This window comes from Lepisosteus platostomus, chromosome 11 (genome assembly GCF_059453375.1).
Source record: "Lepisosteus platostomus isolate fLepPlt1 chromosome 11, fLepPlt1.hap1, whole genome shotgun sequence".
Classification (NCBI taxonomy): Eukaryota; Metazoa; Chordata; class Actinopteri; order Semionotiformes; family Lepisosteidae; genus Lepisosteus; species Lepisosteus platostomus.
In genome coordinates, this window is record NC_142621.1 from 20241041 (window position 1) to 20264988 (window position 23948).

The window sequence follows — 23948 nt, forward strand, 5'->3', positions numbered from 1 at the left end:
ACGACAGACCAACGGACCACGAGTGCCCCTGTCGGTCAACCAATCACGCACCGCGGTACCCCGCGTCATCTTACGTCATGATACGCGACACCGCAGCCAATTACCTGCGGTACGTGTCTGTACCGCTCACTTTGAATGGCTGCATCTGTATATCTGCAGCAGAACATAGCAGTAGCCTGGTTCAGGTCTTAAATTGAAGCTAACCCCCTTGGCATTAAGTGTGAACAGTCAAATGTCTTATATTTCTTAATGTCTCCACTCAGCAGACAAACGTGAAAAAAACAGAAAAGAAAAACAGCAGGCGGAAAGGTCTTCAGAGGTCAGACTTTTCAATTCTAGGCCTGTCAGGGTCCTAGGAATTATTTGAAAACCTTGTTCTAGGTGACTACTAGCTTGGATAAAAATCTGGGACAAATTGATCAATTAGAAAAAATTCTACAGTACATAATGTTTTGTGGAGACTGGACCTGGAAAGAAATTTCTCGCATGTAATAAATAAATCATAAAGATATTGAAAGTAATAACAATAAAAACCATTGCAATTGCTATAAAAACCTTTAGACACTGCTAGAGAGCCTTTATCTGCTGTTATGCATTGAAAAAAAACCTTCTTCAGTTCCCTTCTGGTGTGGAAAAAAAGAGCACTGATAAGAAACTGATTGATTACCCCTTCTGAGTCAATGATTGACAGCTAGAAAGCAAGTGGCATGCAGCCTGAGGCTTCTAGAGGAACTCTTACCCACTAAGGCTTCTGAATGACTGAAAATACAATGAATGACAGCGTTTTTTACCAGTCAGCTCACCTTATTTCTGGTGACTTTGTGATCGATCATCTTGGTGGTTTTGTTGGTAAAAAAATGATTAAAAGTTACACAGGAATCAAAGGTAGATATTGATTTACACCGTGGACGCTTACGACCACGCCAAGGATAGCACACGTATGATTATAAGAACGTTTTTTCTATCGGTTCAAAAAGCTCTAGGAATTTGCTTGGGTGCTGTCAGTCCTGGATCTTGTTTGTAGCAAATTTGATGCTTATTTCCATCACCTTGTTATTTCATTAACATTCTTTCATTTTATCCTCCAAGGCTTAAAATTCAAATTCATTCTAGAATGGGAATCGAAGTATGAAATTATTATTGTAAAACAATGTAACTAGTCCAGAAGAAAAAAATATTAACAATTTCATTTTAGCCCAGAACCATGATATACTAGCAGTATATGAAAATAAATGTTACCAGTGCTTGATATACAGTATTTTTTAACTGGGTGATCAATTAGGTTAATTACTACAATCCAGCATATGCCAGATGACCAGATCATTTCCATCCAATGCATTTATTAACCTGAAAACTATCCTGAAGTCATACATTTCATGTGATTCTAACCTTGGGGGCATGTCAGATTAATTCAGGGCACAAACATATCTAACCAGCAAATTCTATACATCACATGACATCCCAGTCCAGTTTCAAATTTAAGGCCTAAGATTTGTGAGATATCAGTGCTAAGTGCCAAGTCAATGCTCCACCCTATAACTCACAACTGGCATCTCACTAAAGCTAAGCATGTGTGAGCCTGGTCAGTACCTGGATGGGAGGTATCCTGGGAAAAACTAAGGTAGCTGCTGGAAAAGGTGTTAGTGGGGCCAGCAGGGGCACTCACCCTCCGGTCCATGTGGGTCCTAATGCCCCAGTATAGTGATGGGGACACTATACTGTAAACAGGCACCGTCCTTCAGATGAGACGGAAAACTGAGGTTCTGACTATCTGTGGTCATTAAAAATCCCAGGGTGTTTCTTGAAAAGAGTAGGGGTATAACCCGTGTCCTGGCCAAATTTCCCATTGGCCCTTACCAATAATGGCCTCCTAATAATCCCCATCTATGAATTGGCTTCATTACTTTTCTCTCCTTCCCACTGATAGCTGATGTGTGGTGAGCGTTCTGGTGTCCCCATTACCTGTAAAGGGCTTTGAGTTGAGTGTCCAGAAAAGCGCTATATAAGTGTAAGCAATTATTAATTATTATTATAAATGATTAAGGGTATCATGTTTCTTGTATTGTATCTTCTTGTGTTTAGTTGCTGGTACATTGCAGCAAGCAGAGGAAATGAGGAAAGGTTTGCAGGAATGTGCAGGAGTGTTTCTTTATCTGTTTGGCTCTCAGTAGTCTGTGCTTTTCTGCATGCAGGAGTCCCCACAGGATGGAGTGATAACCCGAGATATCCATCGCACCTTCCCAGCACATGATTACTTCAAGGATTCAGATGGTGACGGACAGGATTCTCTCTACAAGATCTGTAAGGTAAGCTGGAGGCCTATTTATTTTTGCTTTTTTATTTATATTGATTTATTTCTCTTATTGCTTTCATGTACATACAGCACACATGTGCTTTATGCCAAAACGTTTGGGATTTATATCAACATTTTCTGGGCATTTGTTTTCATAGTCTCAAAGGGAATTGACCAATTTAACTGAAGAGCTTCAAGTGAGGAACTGTGTCACTGTAACTGAAAGCATGGAAGCAACATGGAGTTGGAGTAGTTTTATGTTAACCTTTTAACTCTTGTCTTGTGCAGTGTGAGGATCATTTTGGTACTTTCACAAAGCCTTGGAAAGTCATTAGAGCTTATAGATGTCATCTTGATTGTCACTGGGTATTAAAGTAGGGTGAACACAGAAAACTTCTAGGTGGTTGGAATGGGAATTTCAAATAATTACTTCACAGTTTATTCCTGAAAATGTTTAGGATTTAAATATTCAACCTTTTGCCAGTGTGAAAGGCTGAAAACCTGTTAGTAGAAAATCAATTTTGCAAGATATAGAGATAGGAGATACAAGCAAAGGAAAATAAAATAGGGAAGAATTCAGAATTTAAATAAGATATTTTATAAATCATTTATTATTTTCTAATCAATCAGATAATATGATTTTAAGCAAAGGTGTAGCTAACTAACCTTCATGAGAAGTTTTAAGAACCTATTCAAAGACTACTTGAAAGGCCTTCTTAAAACTAAAGGAGGGGTCAAATATACTGATTGCCAAGGTATAAATAAAGTTGAACATCATGCACTTAGTTACATGTTCAATTTGTACATACAGTGATGAAAGTTATACAAGTCTTTAGTTTTTAATTTGTTAAAGAAAAATACCAGAAAAATACTAAATATTGTATATACCCGAATTGTCATGCTAAATTATCCCTTACTTACTCTTTACTTATTTTACTTTACTTATTTAGTTCATCAAGGACATCACTAAATTTAGTTTGAAGTGTATTTATTTTCCGACACGGTTCAAAATAAAACTGTAGTATATTCAGTTTCTGTTATTAACGTTTCCTACATTTTTGGTATTCAAAATCATTAGTTTAGTAACAGAACACATAAACATTGACTACAATCTGTCTCCTATGAGTAGTCCAGTTGTACTTAGCAGATGTGTGCCCAGCTGAGGATTGTCTTAGTGATTTTGTTATTGTTTTTGAGTTTGAAGTTAGATGGCACTTTAACTACTGTGACAAAAATACATTTTCATGAGGGATGTGCTGGATGTGTGAGAGTCTGTGTTGTTTAATGCGGTTGTCTTCCCTCGCCCACCATACTTTTATAGGTTGCATTTAGTAGAAGTCATTGATTATATATCCTGGCTGACTCAAGCACAAGCAACCCTGGAAGTTTTCCCCATCACAGCCGGCTAATGACGTGGACCAGAACTAAATCGCTGTGTTATAGTTCTCAGTCTGGGCTCCCTTCTTGCTGGAAGAAGGTGTGCAAGTTGCAAATGACAAGTAAAGGGTAATTTCAGCCAGAAAAGTAGAAAAAAGAATAAACACTAATTATTTTGCTGTGGAGCCTCTTGAGCTGTGTTGTTGTTCCCCTATAGTTGTTGAAACTATGGGGCTAATTCACAGAACGTAGTTAAACAAGGCTATGAACAGTTTTTGTATTGTTTTCTGTGTATTTTTGTATACCGGGTTGGAAATATCTATAAATTTGCATTACTATAGTGTACATATAAATCTGCTCTCCAGACCAAAAAAATCATGCTTTCCTTCATAATATTGATTATAATATTGGAATATTATGTTATATTGATTGTACATTTCTATTATTTATTTGGTCTGTCAGGCCCAAGGGAAGATCATTCTTTTTTTTTTACCTTAGCTGTTTCTCTTGTAATCTGGGGGGACCCATTTTTGTTTCTTTTAGCAATCTGCTTTGCCTACTGGTGTCTGGTGCCGACCTGTAGGTGTTGTTAACCCTTAAAAGCGAGCTGCTCTGCCATAGCTATTGATTTAGGGAAGATACAAGCCCACAATAAATACAGATCCACATCTCAAAAAAGCAAGAAGCAGAATCCTGAAAGACACCATGTAGGAGGTTGGGGGTTTTAAATTGCTTTAACAATCAGAAATTGTAACAGTAAATTGCGAGTGTATTTGATTACTTTTAAGAACCAATCAAATACAATAATTTACAGTCTCACACACAGATTTAGATATGAAGTATAACCAACAGATTAATAGAAAATATGTATCTGTGAAATGATTTGCTGTGAACAAGAATGGCTGATCATTCACTTGGAGATTACAAAGATCATAACTCCAGAGTTAAAATACAGATTGACTAAAACGTGTTACAGTCTAACTTGTAGGTTTTATCAGTCTCATACAACTAAATCACTTGTTCGTAGAACAAGTAAATATGCATGTACTATCATGAATTGAACATTGTTTGGAATAATAATTCAGGTGTCGAGAATTATCATTTGATTAATGAAATTAATTAAGTTTTATACTGAAAGATCCTTTGTCCCAGAGTCCTTGATGATGTAAGCTTTGTGCTGGTAAAAAGCTCGTTGGGTTTCCGTAGTAGCTTCTCAGTGCTGGGAGGATCTCTGGGATTAGAGTGGGGGATGCTAATCGGCTGAAGAAGCTCATCAAGAAGGCAAGTTCTGTCATTCGGTCTGATCTGGACTCTCTGGAGGTGGTGGCTGAGAGGAGAGTGGTGTCCAAATTAGTATCCAACATGGGCAATGTTGCCCACTCCCTCCATGACATGCTTGTCGGAATGTAGAGCACGTTCAGCAACAGGCTGATCCTACCACAGTGTGACAGGGAGCGTTACAGAATATCATTCATGCCTACTGCCATAGGACTTTACAACCTAACCAACCAAGGTATGTTTGGGCAGAGACAACGCTGACCTGTTGTGACACCATACCTGTACACCTGAAACCTGATTTCTCTGTAACAACTGGTGCTCTGTTTTACTGGTGTTCTGTCTACATCTGGTTTATAGAAGTGCAATACGTGGAAGTGAAATGGGCAATTTATTTATAATTCACAACTGTGCAATAGTTGAAATAGTTAATAGTTACCTACTCTGTGCAATATGCCTGGGAGTGTGTACTATCTGTACTGTGTATTACATCTTCCTTGTACATTCATACTTTTTTTCTTGTGTGAGCCTTTTCTGTTTTGTTTGTAATTCTTTATTCCATTTTTTTAAATGTATTGTATTGTATTTTACTACATTTGTACTGTACTGTATTGATTGTGCCTGGCTGCTGCAGCACTTGAATTTCCCACATTGGATTAATAATGTACCTACCTACCAATCAGCAATCAAATGGCCTGTTCTATGGCAGTAAAAAAAACTTTTGTTTTTCCTTAGTGTGAATAGAAACAGACCTTGAATTTAGTTTGGATGTTACATTAGATGTTGGAACTATTGAGTTTTTATTATATTCCTGAGAAGAGGGTCAAGCAGAAGTAATAAATAAACACATTCTCTGTACTGTACAAGAAATTCAGGTGTTAACATAAACTGTTAGTAATCAATAATATTAAAACTCTCGCTGTAATGATTTGTTGCACTTCTACCACATCTTGTAAAAACATTAATATACAAAACTTTGTGCAAATATACGTTGAATCTGACTATCAGAAAATAAGTAAAATGCTAACATAAAGAAAAATATGAAGGTAAAATATAATTTTAGTTTAAGCCAGGATTCACTTTTTTCTGTCTGCATCTATTCCTACTTTCTCTCACCCGCTTAGATCCGGACACAGAATGATTAAAAATGGGGACAAATTTTAGACCTCTGCGACTAAAATGCCAAAGACTAAAATGGCTTAAGCAACATACAGAGCCGAAAAATGTTGGTGCTGGCTTCTGCGTTTTAAAGGCACCCTCCTTGTGGAAGAATTTTCACCTTGAATGTTTGCCCACCAACTAACACACAGACTGAATAACAATACAAAATTTATTTGCAAGAATAGCAATTACAAACGTTTAAAAGTACGTACTTGCAAGATCATAGTAATAAACTGTTGTATTTACACTAACACTCTATAGGCACTGCACACAATTTAAAAATGTTAAAATGTTTCCAAATTGTCCACTTGTAATATTTAAGCTGCTTTGTTACACAATTCCATATTAATATAACCATCAAGTGGTATTAAATCAGTGCAACCATTTTTACAATAACAGCAAGTGGTGGTCTTACTACGTATTCTTAGAAAAGGAAAAAACGTTATAACTTTTTATGAAGTACAAATATATAAACTTTATAATATTAGAACAAGCACATTTAAACCATAACCCACTGTAAGTTACCAAGTTAAAGACTTTGATGCATAAAATATTTATGAAGAGGGTAGAATACCGTTGTGTACGTTTTTCATATTTAGCTATCACTACCATCTACTGTGCATGCATTAGATTACTGTATGTATGGTATTACATCACAGTACTGTTTTTGTTTTCTGCTACCAAAATTTACCTTAGTGTTTCATGATTTTCTCTATGTGAATGTAAACCTAAAAAAGGCACATCACATTCACAAGCTACAGCATAATAACAGTTTAAAATTGATAAAAGTCTAAACAGTGTACAGCTTAAATTCTATAATTAGAAAAAGATTGTCCTTCAGCATACAGTAGACCAGGATTCAAAACCAGATGTTTTCTGGTAACAGCCCAAATGCTCCACACATCCCATTAAGCTTTCACAGCTCCACCTGGCGATTTTACAAAGAACTGTAGTATCCCTCCCGCATTCTGAATGGCTGGATCTGTACAGTAAATACAGTATGATACTATATGCTTTTAAAGCCACTACTGTACAGTGTTGGGTGAAATATATTTTTTCATTATCAAAATCGAAAGTAAAATTGTTTTCTTATTACTAATTACAGCCCTACATTTTTAATATTAATTTGATATTTAACATACTATAATATATAGTATACAATTAATGATAGTCAAAACAATATACAAATTAAATTCTGTAAAATTTTGTGAAATTGTTCCAAGGGGCTCAGCATTGACCAGGATTCAAAACCAGGTGTTTTCTGGTGACAGCCCAAATGCTTCCACACACCACATTAAGCATTGACTGTGCCACCTGGCGGTTTTACAAAGCAGTTTAGTCCTGCATCACGTTATTTTTAAAAAACAAAAGCGTGTTTGGCATCACAATACATTGTAATGCAGCATGCATGGTGCATTATTCATCACACATTCTGAATAGCTAGATGTATTGCTCAGGTCTGCTAATTCCATTTTTGGAAACAGTGAGTAGAAGAAAAAATATTTCAATTATAGATTCACCATTTAAGCAAATGTGCAATCATAAAGAAACAGATATGTTTTATATTTGGTTATTCTGTCTCCCTTTAACATTACCAATTTAACATTAAATGCAGTACAAGGTATGTCAGTATTCATCAATAAGTATAAACTCTGTGGTTACTCCTATTGATCTGTAAGGTTTGATTCACTGTATCTGCAGAACAGAGGACAGAAACAGGAGGCACTTGTTTGTTGTGAAAAACAATCTGCCAAGCCTTGTTTATAAAGCTGATTTGTTGGGATCTTGGATTCTTTGATGGACTAGCAGCTAGAAACCAAATGAACAAGGTGGGCTGAATAGGCTCGTGTCATTCGTAGCTTTTCTTACATCCATATTATCTTAAGAATTGCTGAGAGTATTATTTATCAAAATTTAGTTTTAAAAACCTGATTGGTAAATACATTTTAAGTGAATTAAATGCCTTTGTGTTTAAGTCTTAATTGTGGCCAATCCTTATTGTTTAAAGTTATTTCTTTACTCAGAAAAAGACTGTCTTTTTCTTTTTAATCTGACAATGTCTATCACTATGTTTTGCCTTTATTTGCCTGATTTAAGAACTTTTCTATTGGCAGTGGAAGATTAAAAGCACTTCAGTTACCTAATTCTTTGTTTAAAAAAAATATATTTTTTGTTCATGGCTGGTCTCCATCTTGAATCTTGAAACATTTGTCATATTGTGTCATTCCCCTGAGATGTTTCTGAACTGCCAGCTCCACAAATAAGAACTAACAGAAGTGTCTATGAAATTTCTCACAAACAAAATAATTAACATCTTTAAAAGTGAAAACTTAATAGAAGTGTTGAAGACCATCGGGTAGTTTTTTTTCGAGGTTGTAAATGATATAGGCAGGTCGGGCTGGTGGTCACTGAATGCCTAGCTCTTTTGCTGCTTAGTGGTGTATTGGCTAAGGATCTGCGCAGTGGCTGGAAGGTTGCCGGTTCAAATCCCGCAGCCGTCAGAGGAATCCTACTCCATTGGTCCCCTGAGCAAGGCCCTTAACCCCAGCTGCTCCAGGGGCACTGTACAATGGCTGACCCTGTGCTCTGACCTCAAGCTTCTCTCTCCCTGTCTGTGTGTCTGTGTCTCATGGAGAGCAAGCTGGGGTATGCGAAAAGACGAATTCCTAATGCAAGAAATTGTATCGGGCTAATAAAGTGATATCATGTCATGTCGTATATTACAGCAGCTGTCTAGGTAGTATCAGCGATTAACACATCCCTTTTGCAAGGTACTGGTGTAATTTCCCTCCATCTAAACCAACCATAAGTTTTACATTCACATTTTACATACAGCCTCACATTATAATTTCATTGCTGGGATTATATATGTTATATGCTTATTTCTGTAAAGCATCCTGTGGTTGTGCTTCCTTCATTAAACCTGTATGTACAGAGACTTATTTTAAAGCTGTAGCACAAATCCTCTTTATCACTCATTTCCTAATTTGCTTGCCTGTCAAAATGATCTAGACTCTAGCCCAATTGAGAGACCTTGAGAAGGTGGGAAGACTTCACTGCACCAACAGCCTTGACATAATTGCTCTATCAATATTTTGTCAACTCATATTATACAAGGCATTCATTCCATTTCTTTTTCTATTTTACAGTGGCACTATGACCTTCTTTTACCTGTCCTTTTAAAATGTAACTCTCCATTACTACTGTCTTTCTCTTGTTGAAAATGAAGACTTTACAATCCAGTAAATAGTTGTTGCTTTTTGTCATAAATATTATCTGTTTGTAGTCATGGGTAGGACTATGGACCCTTGGCTGGAGGAGGGTTGTAAGGTTCAAATCCTAGCTGAGGACATTGCTGCTGTACCTTGATGAAGATACTGTACCCAGAGTGCACCAGCAAGAAGCAGCTAAATCAAGAAGATCTGACACATCTTATCATATGCCTAGAGCCCTGTGTTCTCTTTGAAGTCCATCCATCCATCCATCCATCCATCCATCCATTTTATCCTACAGTATATAGGATAACAGGGGAGCATGCCAGTTCTTTGCAGGGCACAGACACAAAAGATATGCACACACTCGCACCAGTGCCAATTTTCCCAGAAGCCAATTCACCTACCAGTATTTGTGTTTGGACTGTAAAGGGAAATCAAAACACCCAGAGGAAACCCATGTGAACAAGGGGAGAACGTACAAACTCCCACAGATAGCAGCCTGGAAATTGAACCCAGGGCCCCAGCATTATGAGACAAGCTGTATTGTATATCAGTTCTTATTTTTTAGATTAAGTTTTGTTTTAGGCCACCTTACTTAGCTTGTGAGATCTGACTAGATGAGGCTACAAACTGGTAATGCTGTTGCTGCAGTTATTTTTAGTGTTTTCTTTAAAACACTTCTGTCTGTAATTGTAAGTCAACAATAAATAACACATGATCACAGAACTCAGAAAAAAGGGATTTATAAATGCAATTCAGATAAGCGGTTATCTTATTTAGTGTATTTACGTTTGCAATTGTGAAAAGATGTTATAATGAATGCTAATAACCATTACGTCACCAGTCAGCTGTGTACTGAGGCATTGTGCAGCATACAGCAACTACTGCAAATGTGATGAATCGAACATTAAAATCGAATTATTAAAATACAATGTTTAGATAGCAACACTGCATTAGAAGATCTGACATTTTCCAGGAGGCAATGCAAATTAGCTGAACTCTCGATTCTACCCATTGGAAACCCTTGCTTCAAGTGCTTGGCCTATCTGCTATTTGCACATAGGCCTAAAGATTTACCTGTGTTTTGTTTTTGGCATTGCACACATTTCTTGTGTAAAACACTTGATTAAGCTCTTTTCTCAATAGTTCATTTCAACAGGGAAAATAGATTATAAAAAGCAATACAAGAATGCCTCTTTACTGTTTGTATTATGGAGAGCAAGGATGCTGGATAAGAAAGTCTTTATCTTCTGTTCTTTGTTCTGAAGCCTTTGGTTTTGTTTATCTGTAAGTGTTATTTTCAAGCTAACTAGCTTTTGCGCTGATTTCTCTGTCCTGCTGGCAGCTTGCAGCGATCAATATTCGTTATAAGGAGGGCATTGATTTCTGTGATACGGTTCTACCCCCCTTTTTTAGATGTTAATGAGCATACTGCACTGCTGGGCTGTAAATCGGAGGCAGATAAATTGTTTGGAAATAGAATATAAATTTGGCTAACAGTGCACCACAAGCAGGATGTCTAGTGAAACACACAGAAAAACTGGGAGGCTTGGTTAAAAGCTCCCTGGTCATTAGCTATAATTATAGTGGAAGGAGCTCCTGTTGGTTTAAGCTGGAAAAGAAAGCTAGGATGACTTCAATGAAGTAGGGTTACTCTGAATCCTACCACAAGAGCATACTGAAGAGTTGCTGTTCACAGGAACTACCTTTTTTTGTGATTCTGTTGTTTTATAATGTGCTAAGGTTTTGTTACTTATGGTGCATTTAAAATACTTTGTGACTGTTTTTTTATATTAATATAGTATTTTCATGGGAATATTTGAACTATGCTTTTCAGTTAATAAGCAATATGGGTGGATTGAGTGGAAACATGCCAAACATGATTTACTGAAAAATAATACAGTAAATAAAAATCTACGAACAGTGGTTCCTATGGATTGGTATTTCAAAAAGTATTATTAATGCTGTCATTGTTTTTATCCAAATCAAGATGGTATTAAAAGTCAATTAAAACTATGCATATTTTTGCAAAAATGTAGATTTCTTATTCACACAAGCTACAGAAGATAGTACTTCATTGTATCTTTAGTTACATGCTGGGACCACATTAAATCATTAGTAATGAAGGTACATAGGAAATTGAAGCTGCCAACCATCTAAACAGCCACCCCATTGTTGTGAATCGTGGTTCCCATCCTGCTTTCTAAAATTGATAACCAGCTTTTTGGTTTTGGTGATATTGAGGTGGAGATTATTGTCAAGGCAACACTCCACAAGGTTCTTAACTTCATCCCTGTAGGCTGTCTCATCATTACTGTTAATTTGCCCAGTGATGGTCTATCATCATGAAACGGGTAGAAGTATTTTTCTTCCGCACTGGTATAATGGTGGTTTTCTTAAAATGGGAACAGAAGATTGTAAAAGTGAAAGATTAAAAATATCTGTAAAAAACATGGCCAATTTGTCCTACATAGGACCCATCCAGGAACACTGTCCAGGATGGTCACCTTCCATATTGTAACGAACAGTTCTTTCCGGACCCTATGCGGACGACACAATCTGAAGAAGTGGGGAAACACTAGGAAAACGTCATGCAGGAATACGGGGCTGAAAACAGGGGGGCGTGTCCAAAGTTCGCTGGTGCACGGGGAAGGTGTGGCCGAGGCAAACAATCTTAAAGAGTAATCCATAGAGGGTATCCAAAAACACACGAGAAAGTCCATAGCCAGGTGATCCATCCAAACACGGAATTAAAAACACAAACCGGGTCGGAACCGGCGGACTAGGAACAGGAACAGAGGTTAAAACCTTAACAAGACCAGGCGCTTCCAGGTCCCGGACTCGCACGGTACGGAAACCAGATGCAGAGCCAGGATGAGCGTCAGCGCCTGGCTTTTAAGGTGGGCTGGAAAAAGGGATCAGGTAGACATAATAAAGTCTAAAGTGAAAGGACTGGAGCACCCTTAAGGAGGGGGGACTATAATCATGACACATATGTTCACCCATCTGAAAGTTGCCCTGACTTCGGCCTCCATGACATACATCATCCGCTATATATGAGACCATATCATCAGCAGCTGGGAAACACTGGCGCTGGCGTTTCCATGATTCCCTTCTCAAATCGAGCGTAATAGGCATTCAGTTCATCCAGTAGAGAGAAATCGGTATCAGTGGATGTAACACTGCTTATTTAAGCTTTATGATTTGTTATTGTCTGAAAACCCCACCACATCTGTTGCACATCAGAAGAGGCAGCTTGTATTTCTAGTTTGTCATGATGTTGCCTTAAGCATCCCTGATATCACTCCGCAGGTCATACCTTGCCTTCTTATAACGGTCTAAGTTGCCAGTTTTAAAACCCTTCTATCAAGCCCACAGCTCACTAAGAATATCACTATGAAACAATGGTTTCTGCTTAGGAAAAAAAGCAAACTGTCTTTGTAGGCACACAGTCATTCACACATTTCTTAGTAAAAACAGTGACAACTGTAGTTGCAGGCTTGCTAATGAAATTTAAACATGGCCCAGTCCACAGATTCAAAGCAGTCCTGCATTACTTCATCTCTCTCCTCTGTCCAGTGTTGTACAGTGTTGTACTGTTCTTGTTTACACATTCTCTTGCTTCAGCTTCTGCTTGTAAGCCGGCAGGAGAAGCACTGACAGATAATCTGACTGTCTGTAGTGCAGCCAAGGGATAGAGTGGTAAGTGTCTTTGATAGTGGTAGCAGTGATCAAGAGTATTCACACCCCTAGATGAGCAGGAGACATGCTAGTAAAATATTGAAAGAACTTTTCCCTGATTGGTCTGATTAAAGTCCCCTGCAACAATGGATACAGCATCAGGGTAAGCAGTTTCATAGTGTTAATGGTGGCATATAATACCCTGAGTGCTCCTTTCATATCTGTACGGGGTGGAATATATACCGCAGACATAATTACAGATGAAAATTCTCTTGTTACTGTAGATAGAAAGGATGACATTTCACAGTTGGATATTCCAGGTCCAGAGAGCAAAATTGCTTCAGAATTTTTATGTCTAAACACCAAGAGTTATTTTTCATAACGCATACACCACAGCCTTTTTTCTTACCAGCTGAACCAGATCAATCCATATGATAGGAAGAGAATCTGTCAAGCAGAACAGCTGAGTCAATTGTATTGAGGGTCAGCCAAGTCTCGGTGATACAGAGAATACATCAGTCCTTGATGTCCCGCTGTTGGCATAACCCTCCCTTTAGCTCGTCCGTCTTGTTCTCCTTGGACTGTACGTTGGCCAGGAGAACACTCGGCCAGTCGGGAGTGGGGTCTGGAAGCCAAGGTGCTTTACTCTTGTTTGAAGTCCTCCCCAACTATTGTGCTTCCACGTCCGTCGCATCTGCCGGCTCTACTCAGAGTCAGGTGGGGGGTCCGTACACAAAGGCACCCAAGATAGCTGATTTAGATCCAAATAGGATGTATCTAAATTAAAGTCTTTATCACCTTCTGCAATGCTTCTAGTTTAGAAGGATGTGTGCAATAAGCACATTGTTTAATGGGGATGACATTACCCATGTCTACTGTATATCACTGTACGACACAGGTTTGAGTCGGAGTGTCTGTTAATAAAACAGAGCGCCTTCCAATACATGTAACTACTAAATGATTTCTTTATCCATTTCAGTTACATGAGGGGAATTAATAAATCTGAATCTTTGAGTGCCAATTGTAAAAATAACCCTTCTTCCCTCCTTTGTTTAACTTAAAGAATTTAGATAAGAAATCCTTAATCACAATATCATCACTTAATTTATCCAGATACACAAATTCACGCCAGAGCCAACAACAAGTTATAATAGTGGACTATTTTTATGCATTCAGCTATATGAGAACCAAGCCAAAAGTAATGCTCTGATCGTGCTTTGAACCGTCTGGGTGCAGCTCGCTACATTGCAGTGCTCATAACCACTACAAGAACAATAGAAGTTTTTTTTTAAAGAAACAAATATCAAAATGTTTCCAAAACATCCACTTGTGATACTTTAGCTGCTTAGTTACAAGATTCCATATTGATATAGCTATCAAGTGATGTTAAATCACTACATTTATCTTCTTACAATAACGGCAAGTGGTGTTCTTACTACTGTACTGTACGAATTCTTGGAAAAGGATAAAACATTATAACTTTTTATGAAGTCCAGAATATAAGCTTAATAATGTTAGAACAAGCACGTTAAAGCCAGAACCCATGTAAATTACCAAGTTAAAGACTTTGATACATAAAATATTTATGCATAATTAAAATATTTATGATGAAGTTGGAAGGTTGTGTACTTTTGCCCAACTGAGCAATCTTGTTTTTATAAAATATACCAACTTTTTAATGTTTAATGATTAACATGCTGTAATACACAGTTTAAAATTTAAAATCTAAAGAGTATACAACTTAAATTCTTAATTGGATACAGATTGTCCCTCAGCAGTGATTGGGATTCGAAACCGGGTGTTTTCTGGTGACAACTCAAATGCTGTACATGAGAGGTTAAGCTTTATTAGCTCCACTTGGCGGTGATTCCGGATACTATTATCATAACAGCGGTATTATGCGGTATGACGCAATAAGACACGTTATGACACGTTGTGATGCGATGTTGTACCACAGTGTACCTCGCTCGTTTTGTAGCAATCTACTCTTTATCTCTCTCTCTCACTCCCTTCCCTCTCTCTTGCTCTGTCTCTCCGATCTTGATCTTTATTGGTGGAGTTTCACTGCAGTTTGCATGCTCACAGCCATGGATCATTTACAGTTAGCTTTCACAGAGAATCGATGTTGCCATTGCCATGGTGTTTGCCGCCGCTCCTGGCGCACTTACTGTGTTACTCACACTCTCCGAACAAGCACAGCCTTTGTGATTCTCTTCCATATTAAATGTCACATCCTGTCTTTTTTTTCAACTTATTAGTCATTAGTAAACATTAAAATCCCCTCTGTAGTAACCCTGAACAATTGCCTAACAGTTTTAGGTCTGTTCTTGTTCGTGTGGGTTTCCTTTATATACCCTGGTTTCCTACCAAAGTTAAAAACATATTGCCTGTGTGTGTGTGCCCTGCAATGGACTGTCTTCTAGTCTAGGGTGTAACCTGCCTTGAGCCCATTGCTTGCTGGAATAGGCTCCAGTTCACTTGTTGATCAGGTGAGAGTTGGCGGTGGGTTCACGAGGCTTGCTGCTGGGCTAACCTCAGGTGGATCCTTTAGTTACGCGCTGGCGACCTCCATTCTCGACTCTTAGAACAAAGTAAAGTCCTGACACTCGGACACGCTGGCCGTTACGTGATTGTCCGAGCTGAGTCTGAAAATTTCCAGGAGGAGCACCGGAGGAGCCCTGTGCTGCCTGTTTTACCTGGAGGAACTATGGTAGTTCATTGGTTGAAAGTTCCGTGGGCATTTGAGACCCATGGGGGATTACCCTGCCCTACCAGTTCCTGATTGGCTGATCTAGGTGGAGGATGAGTAACAGTGCACTCTGACCTTGGGGTTGTTAACAACTTGGGATGAGACTCTCCCTTGGAATCTCCCAGACAGTAAGGCGCCAGAGATGACCATTTATTAGGGTGGCTGATGTCTCCGCTTTGGGAGTTGTTCCTTATCAGGAAGCTATATCAGCTAGAAAAACTCCTTAAATGTGAACCAAATGGAATGGCCTCTCTGTGTCCAGCACCACTGAGATGAAGGAAAGAGGGACTGGCAAGGGAGCAGCAAACTTAATTCCTGTATTTTTAATAAGCCTTTCCGCTACACAGAAAAGAAAAAATATCAGACAAAAATACCTTAGTTAGTGAGATCCAGGGTATATATTCACCTGTTACTTGTTTAACTTGAAGTTTTTAAACAAAAATAATTAAGTGAGTTGTATGCCCTGCCTGTCTGAGCTGTTATAAGCTTGGTGCAAAACCCCTGGACAGGGTATTTGGACACCAGTAGGTGAAGGGCCATTGAAGTAGAGTACTTTTACTGTGTGTATTTTTCTTTTGGCTTCTAAACTTTTGGATCTTCATAGACAAAGAAAATTAATTCAATTAAGTTGATCAGTAATTCAGTTTTTAAAACCTATTGTTTATGATTGCATATACTAGTGCTTTACTTCAGGTGTGACTGTCTGTTGTTGCTGTGACTTCTTATTGCTGCCTGTAGAAAGGAGATCCCGGTAAGTATGGAGTTAGTTCTGTCTTGGAGCCCAAAGAATTATGGACGTTAGTCATGCTCATTTCCGGAATGATTGTGACTTCTCCATTTTTTTTGTGGATCAGGAAATTACTCTGTACAGAGTCATGTCTGAGTGGTTTTAATTACATCATAAATATATAAACGCAGAGTGAAGAACAATGAACTCCAGCAGTGTGTTCTACAGAGCTGTGTGTGTCAGAGCAATCACTAGCTTTCTTATCTTAATCTGTCTGAGTACTTGGCTCATAAATAGCTTTAGAACAGGGCTGTCTCCAGGGAAAGGGAAATGAAATTGTTGGACATTTCCACAACAGGGTCAGTTGTGTCCTGCAGGGAGAGGAAGTTATCACAAACATGGCACCTCTGGGGAAGATAATTTGTATCTAGAACAGTAATATAATATAATTGGCCTTTGGTCATTTCACATCAGGTAGCTCTATTTCAAGGTATGGTATCAAGGCAATCAAATTGGTGATTTAGCTCACACAGCTTTGCAAAGTCCTTTCTGGCTATTTGTCCAACTTGTCCTTGAAATCTATCTTTGTTCTGTGCCTGTTTGTTGTGTTTTGGAACATTCTGGATGTGGGAGATGAATATATTGCAAATAATATAACTTAACCTAATACAAAGTAAGACATGAAGGACATAAATTGCATTCTATGCACATCACATTGCAGATACATGCTGACTGTTGATGAAACTACAGTCAGAAAATAAGCTGGCTGCAGCTAAAGCATTGTTAATTTTATTCCTGCCAATGCAATCAAAACTGAAATATTATTTCATAGAAAACAATATTTTATTAAGCGCATCAGCAAAACAATAATGTAGAACTGAACTCTGGATGTCAGGTGGTAATGCAGAGTAGAATTAATTACTATTTTCATGGGATTCAGAGACAAAAAGAGAAGATATCTCCCACAAAAACCTGCAGGTTTTCAAAATCATATCCACACATAATGTCCCTAAATAATGTGGTTAGCTGCACGTTTTTCTGGTTCACATTGTCATTAAAAATTCCAAAAGCTGCATTCTACTGTATCTATGAATGTTTCCACCTTGGTCTTCTTCAGTGTAATATTGCCTAATAGATTACGTGGTCTTGACTTTGGTGAAATTATTTGATTTAAGGCACTAACGGAAAGTAATTAATCTTATATTACATTCCAACACACAACAGTTCACTTTAGATGCTAGTGGGCTTTGAATGAATATACAGCTTAAACTCTAAAAAAGTGCTTCTGAGCTCATACAGCCATCTGTTTGAGACTTTGTGTTGATGTAAAATCTTTAGCTGCTGGCTACTGGATTCTTGAATGTTTTGTGTGTTCTCCAGCTGTGACGATAAATAAAATAATATGCAAAAGCCTACTTTAAAAAAGTCAACAAAATGTTTAATATTACAGCATCAGAAACAACTTGCTGTTTCCATTGTTTTTGACATGATGAAATATGTTGAATCTTCCTGGTCCTGTTGGGCTGTCCACTGTATGTGGAGGTGTGTGTTAATAATGTGTCTGTTCTTTTTGAATTTCCAGGCCTATTCAGTATATGATGAAGACATTGGCTACTGTCAAGGACAGTCCTTCCTGGCTGCTGTGCTGCTGCTTCATGTAAGTAGGCGTGTACCTCTTTAAGCACAGCTAATTGTGCTTCCTTCATGCCTGTGAACCATAGTGAAGAGTATGTCCATGTGGTGAAATTGACTGGTAAAACATGCTGAATCAAGGCTGAATTTTCTGTTCACTAACTGCCATTTTATTTTTGAAAACCTGAAATGAAATTAAGTGCTACTTATTTTTTGGAAGAACATATGTGTCTTCTGACAAATATTACCACACTGTAGTTTTACACTACACTGTATTTACATCTGTACACATGGGATACATAGAATCATGCACAACGTGGGTTTTGACCTTATGAAGGCCGGAGTAAATCCTTTTCCTTCCATTCTGAAACAGAAAATATTGTGTTATAAATAATTTTCATATCAATATATCTGCAATTGCTACCTGAAGAGTATTTCACTTTATCAGCCTTACAATGATCAAACCACTAGTTGTCCTGATGGGTTCCGCTTGTTTCTCATTGAAAAAACATAAACAGATTTTATTTTTAGTAAAAAATGAGAATTCATTCAGCAAATCTATTTTACTTAACATTTTTAATATCAAGCTGGATTTGAATTGTCTCTTGTCAGGTAGATAATGTTAAGTAGAATATAATATAAAATATGGTAGCTTCTCATATTCCAAGTGTTGTCCCATCCTGTAGAAAGAGAATGTAGGAGGAGTTAAGACAGTTCTGAAGAGAGTTCACTTCCCCATTTCACTGGATTTCTCCCATATGGTTGTTTGTACTCCTATATGCAGGTTAAGGATCCGATAAGTTTCATGCACACATGTTGCCTGAAATGTAATGTGAATGTACCTTTGGAAAACAGGTATAAGTATGTCAATCAGTAAAACTCTATTTTTAAGTCCATACATGGTCATCATCCTAGGGTATTGCACACCATTAGTTTGGGTAATTGATGTTATACAGCAGAAATAGGTAAAACTGGTGCCTAATTTTTCTTTAAGCTCATTTTCGGTTGTTTAAATTACTTGTGGGAGTAGGATAAATTAACTAGAAATGTTCTAGGTGACACACATTAGTTAACTATAACCTACAGTACATATGTGTAAAATTTCAAGATTATCCATGTAATACCTCCTCTTTGTGATAATATACAGTATTGCATTCATGTCATGGTGCCATTAATGATAATTTTCAACTAAAGCAACTGCTTTTTTAGTAAATTTGTTTAAAAGAATACACAGATTTTCTTGTTAAGACGTCCCGAAAACATAATCAGCCATTTTTGTCATTCACCTTTCACATTTTAAAAAGTATTGATTGATTTATAGCTTCCATATTGATTTATTGGGTTAAATGCAGCCTCCTCTCTTTTAAGGATCACAGTTCTAAAAGTTCATTCAAAGTGGCACAGTGATTGGTGGAGAAAATAAAAGAAAATAAAATATAAAATGCCAACGAAACTACATAACCAATCAGCCATATTAACTTGTGAAAAACATTTGTGTTATTCTTCAAGTGCTCTGACTCTTCAGAGGTTTATTCCAGTTTACATTACATATACACAAGCTACCCGAGGAGATGGCATGTAAGTGTTCTACATCACAGCCAACATGGCCAACATATCATGTGACCTGTACATTTTTCCTTTTATAAAATCAGTTGTGCACAAGGGACTCCCCCCCCCCCCCCCCGGACCCCCTCTCCGACCCCCTCTCCGACGGCAGGCGGAGCGACGCGCCGGTTGGAGTATTCTCAGTCGCATTTAATGGCAATGTCAGCTCAAAGATTTGGTTCAAACCACCAAATGGAGAAGGGCATGCCAACAAGCGGACCCTGCTGATGCGGGATTAACGCTAGTATGAGAGAGAGTTGTGCACAAGGGACAACTACTGAATATGCAAAACAATTAACAGGTTTTCATATTTACTAAATTATTATTGTTGTAACAGACAAATACGTTCTGGATCCCAAGATGAAGTTTAAACAGCTGAGTTTTATTGCATGATTTGGTTCAAACCACCAAATGGAGAAGGGCATGCCAACAAGCGGACCCTGCTGATGCGGGATTAACGCTAGTATGAGAGAGAGTTGTGCACAAGGGACAACTACTGAATATGCAAAACAATTAACAGGTTTTCATATTTACTAAATTATTATTGTTGTAACAGACAAATACGTTCTGGATCCCAAGATGAAGTTTAAACAGCTGAGTTTTATTGCATGCAAGGAACAATAAGACCAAAGTATTGTTCATAATACAGGTACAAAACTTCCAGTTTATATAGCACTTTTCGACCACTTTTGACGTAGTTCGTTTCCATGGTAATGGGAAGAGGTCACGGTGTTCGGACAGTCCCCAGACTTTGACCACTCTTGATGGTTGGTTTTAGGTTTCCTTCATTGGGGGGGTTCCTAGCTGGTATCTGGAATCCTTATCAGGTATCCCCTTTCCTGCCATAACTCTAAGCCTGGAATGTCTTGTGTCACAAGAAGTCCAGTCCTTGTGCAGAAAGGAATCAGTTAACCCCTTCTACACATCTTATATCTTTCTTCATTATAAAGTGATAATCTTTAAAAAGTAAACAGGAAACCTAAATAATGTACAGTAAAGTAAAAAGTCCTGCAACAGAAAGTCATGAATCTGAGCCTACTATATAATATATACGGCATATGATGTAGTGTCTAATCATATAATTAGTCTAACTGTTTCAAATTTATTGGCTTTCTCAGAGACTTGAGTGAATTAAGTTTGTCTCTGAAACCCTCTAGCTCCTAAGTTGTAATTGGTAGGTGTCTTAATGTGTTGATGTTCATTTGTTATGAAAACCATCAACCTGTTTTTTAGCCTGCTCTTCACTTGGTAGGTGAGGAAGCAGATGAGTGGGGAATGAGGCAATCAGAGTCTTCAGCATGCAGCAGGCATGCCAGGTGTCAACAGTATTAATGGATTGACCTCTCTACTTGTAGGAGCTGTATCAGTGCAGGAGACAGTTGCAAACACACAGTGATTAAATTCCCACCTCACCTGCTCTAAAAGGAAGGATTCTTCTCGTGGTCTAGCCATGTGATAGCAACAGCATTGCACAACTCCCTGCACGAGGCCAGGGAGAAAGAGCTGATCAGATGGACAGATGCAAATGAGTTTACTTATTAAAATTCTGGAAATAGAACACCACTTTACCTTTGCGTGGTGTTACAGATTATTTTCAATTCAACCAATAAATTGAGTATTAGATAATTCAGCAAATTTCTTAACCTTATACATAATTGTTCCTAGAAGTGCCTGGCCTCTTTCTAATGATATGGACTGGAAAAATAGAACAACATTGATTAACACAGGTACAGTCTTAAGAAGTCCAGGTCCATTCTCAAGGACCCCAGTCACAAACTGTTTTATCTCCTACTGTCCGTAAACAGTACCAAAACATTCGGTCAAGTCCAACAGATTACGGAACAGCTTCTACCTCCAGGCAATAAGACTGCTAAAAAGCCAACGTGCACCTCCTTTAGCAAATCACCCGTAATGGCTACATGGACATACAGTTTTCACTGTGCACTACTTGGACATAATATATTGCATACACCAGAACATTGCTAGCAACTACTGCTGCATGCTATATTGTTGTCCATTAGATAAATTGATTGATTGATTGATTGATTGACAAGATAAAAGCTCCAGTGTGTCGGTGTTCCAACATGACATAGATCAAATTTTAAATCTTGATATGCTGGTATTAATTAAATACTCGACATAGTAAAGTAATTTATTATGGGTATCATGGGTGACTGGAGTATTTTACAACCACAAGGGCCTAGGATTCTACACTTATGAAGAAAACTATAGTCACTACCCACATCTATGTGCAAGATGTGCGGTAACAGCTAAGCTGTTGGCTCTAGAATTGTGATGCTCCTCTGTTGCGAACTTAGTGACAGGCCAGAGAAATGTGGGAGAACAGACATTTTAAATATACAGTATACAAAACGTCTCAATGACTTTACAGAAACTATAATCTTGTTAGTGAATACATTATTTTATTATTATTGCTGTTGTTATTACTGCTATATTAATAAAGATTAAATAAAGGTTCATACATTTAAAAATGTAAACTCCCATGGTAACTATTGCTAAAAAATCTAACAATTGTTTTTTAAAAGTTGTTAGGCCTGTGAGGGAGCATACTTTTCTCTAGTTTGTAGTAGAATTCCTTTAAGTAAGGAACCTTGCTGGAGACTGTGAATCGGTTTAGCTCAGGGAGTATGTTATTGTGGTTATTGTGGTGCAGTGTGAAATGTGGGACAAAAAGCATTCAATTACTTAACATTGCTGATATCCCAGAAATGCACAAAACCTGTGTTGCCTTACAGTACTGTTATGACTTTTATGATGAAGTAGAATGTTTTTGAATAGAAATATTATATTTTATAGTAAATTTATATTTTACTGTACAGTATTCTATCCCACAAAAGGATAGACTACAAATGTTTACTGGTATGAGAATACATATTAAAAACTACTAAATATTTACTTACCCATGCTTACAGCAACTTCTGGATTTTATTGTCAATATACAGATCAATAATTTTCTAAATACAGATGCACACATTCAAAATGAGTGGGGTACACTGCGGTACAACGCGGTGGGCGTGTTGCAATATACTGCAATTTACCATATGGAAATTAGATTATGTTAATAGTATCCGGAATCACCTTGTTAAACCAGCAGGTGGAGCTAATAAAGCTTAACCTATTCTGTACAGCATTTGAGCTGTCACCAGAAAACACTCAGTTCGGATCCCGATCATTGCTGATGGACATTCTTTATTCAATTAAGAATTTAAGTTGTATAAGCTTTAGGCTTTTAAATTTAAACTGTGTATTACAGCATGTTAATAATTAAACTTTAAAAAGTCGATATATTTTCTAAAAGCAAGATTGCTCAGTTGGACAAAAGTACACAACTTACCACCTTTATCATAAATATCTTATGCATCAAAATCTTTACTGAAGATATTACTAATAGTATTGATAATGAATGACCTTGGACAAGCTTTAAACTCAAAGTATTACCCTGGTCCACATTTACACATGTAAACGAAAATACTTTATTTTTTCATTGACAAAAAGTAACACCACAGCATTTAGTTGATCCAATCACGCATTCGTTTCCAATCATACAAAGTATGCCTTTCACGTGCTCATAAAATATATTAATTTAGGAACATAAACATATTACTGTATGTAAACTGTACTGTATATGGCTGGTCTTGGCAGTTGAAAGAAAAAATACAAACCAGTATTCCATTTCTCCCTAAACATTTTAAGCATCAAAATCTTACGTGTGGTTATTTCGGAAACGTTTAAACGTGCTCCTTCTGACCATATTACTGTACGTTTATATACTTTGTGAAAATTGATCGTTTTAACCTTTTCTGTGAATACACTCGTTATCGGAGTAAACAAAAGCATACTTTTAGAATTTGATTAATAGGGAATATAATATGGAATCGTGTATCTAAAGAAATTAATAATGATATAATTATATTAATTATATCCATTGATATGTGGTATTGCTGTTTCAGTGATTGTCACATGACTGCATGGGTGGCATGATAGCTTAAGTGACTGACTTATAAGCATGAGGTTGGGTGTTCAAATCACGCTATCACTATGAGTTTTCTTTTAACAAATAAACATTTCTTTGAAAAACGAAAATAGCAAATATGGACACTACAGTATATTGACATTTTTTATATTTCTAAATATCACAACATGTTTGTACTGTATGTACACAGCAGTACGCTGGGCGCAAACCCGCAAGCCCTACATTAATGTTGCGCATTC

The 23948-nt window shown here is 37.5% G+C and overlaps 1 protein-coding gene across 2 annotated transcripts in view; it reads left to right on the top strand.

The window, feature by feature from the left end:
• Positions 1–23948, top strand: part of rabgap1l (RAB GTPase activating protein 1-like) — a 423532-nt gene that overhangs the window by 237064 nt on the left and 162520 nt on the right. For both annotated transcript variants that reach the window (XM_088598822.1, XM_088598823.1), the window contains exons 14-15: positions 2193–2306; positions 18061–18135. In XM_088598822.1, coding sequence (XP_088454948.1) covers positions 2193–2306; positions 18061–18135 — 189 coding nt within the window. The remainder of the gene's footprint in view (positions 1–2192; positions 2307–18060; positions 18136–23948) is intronic.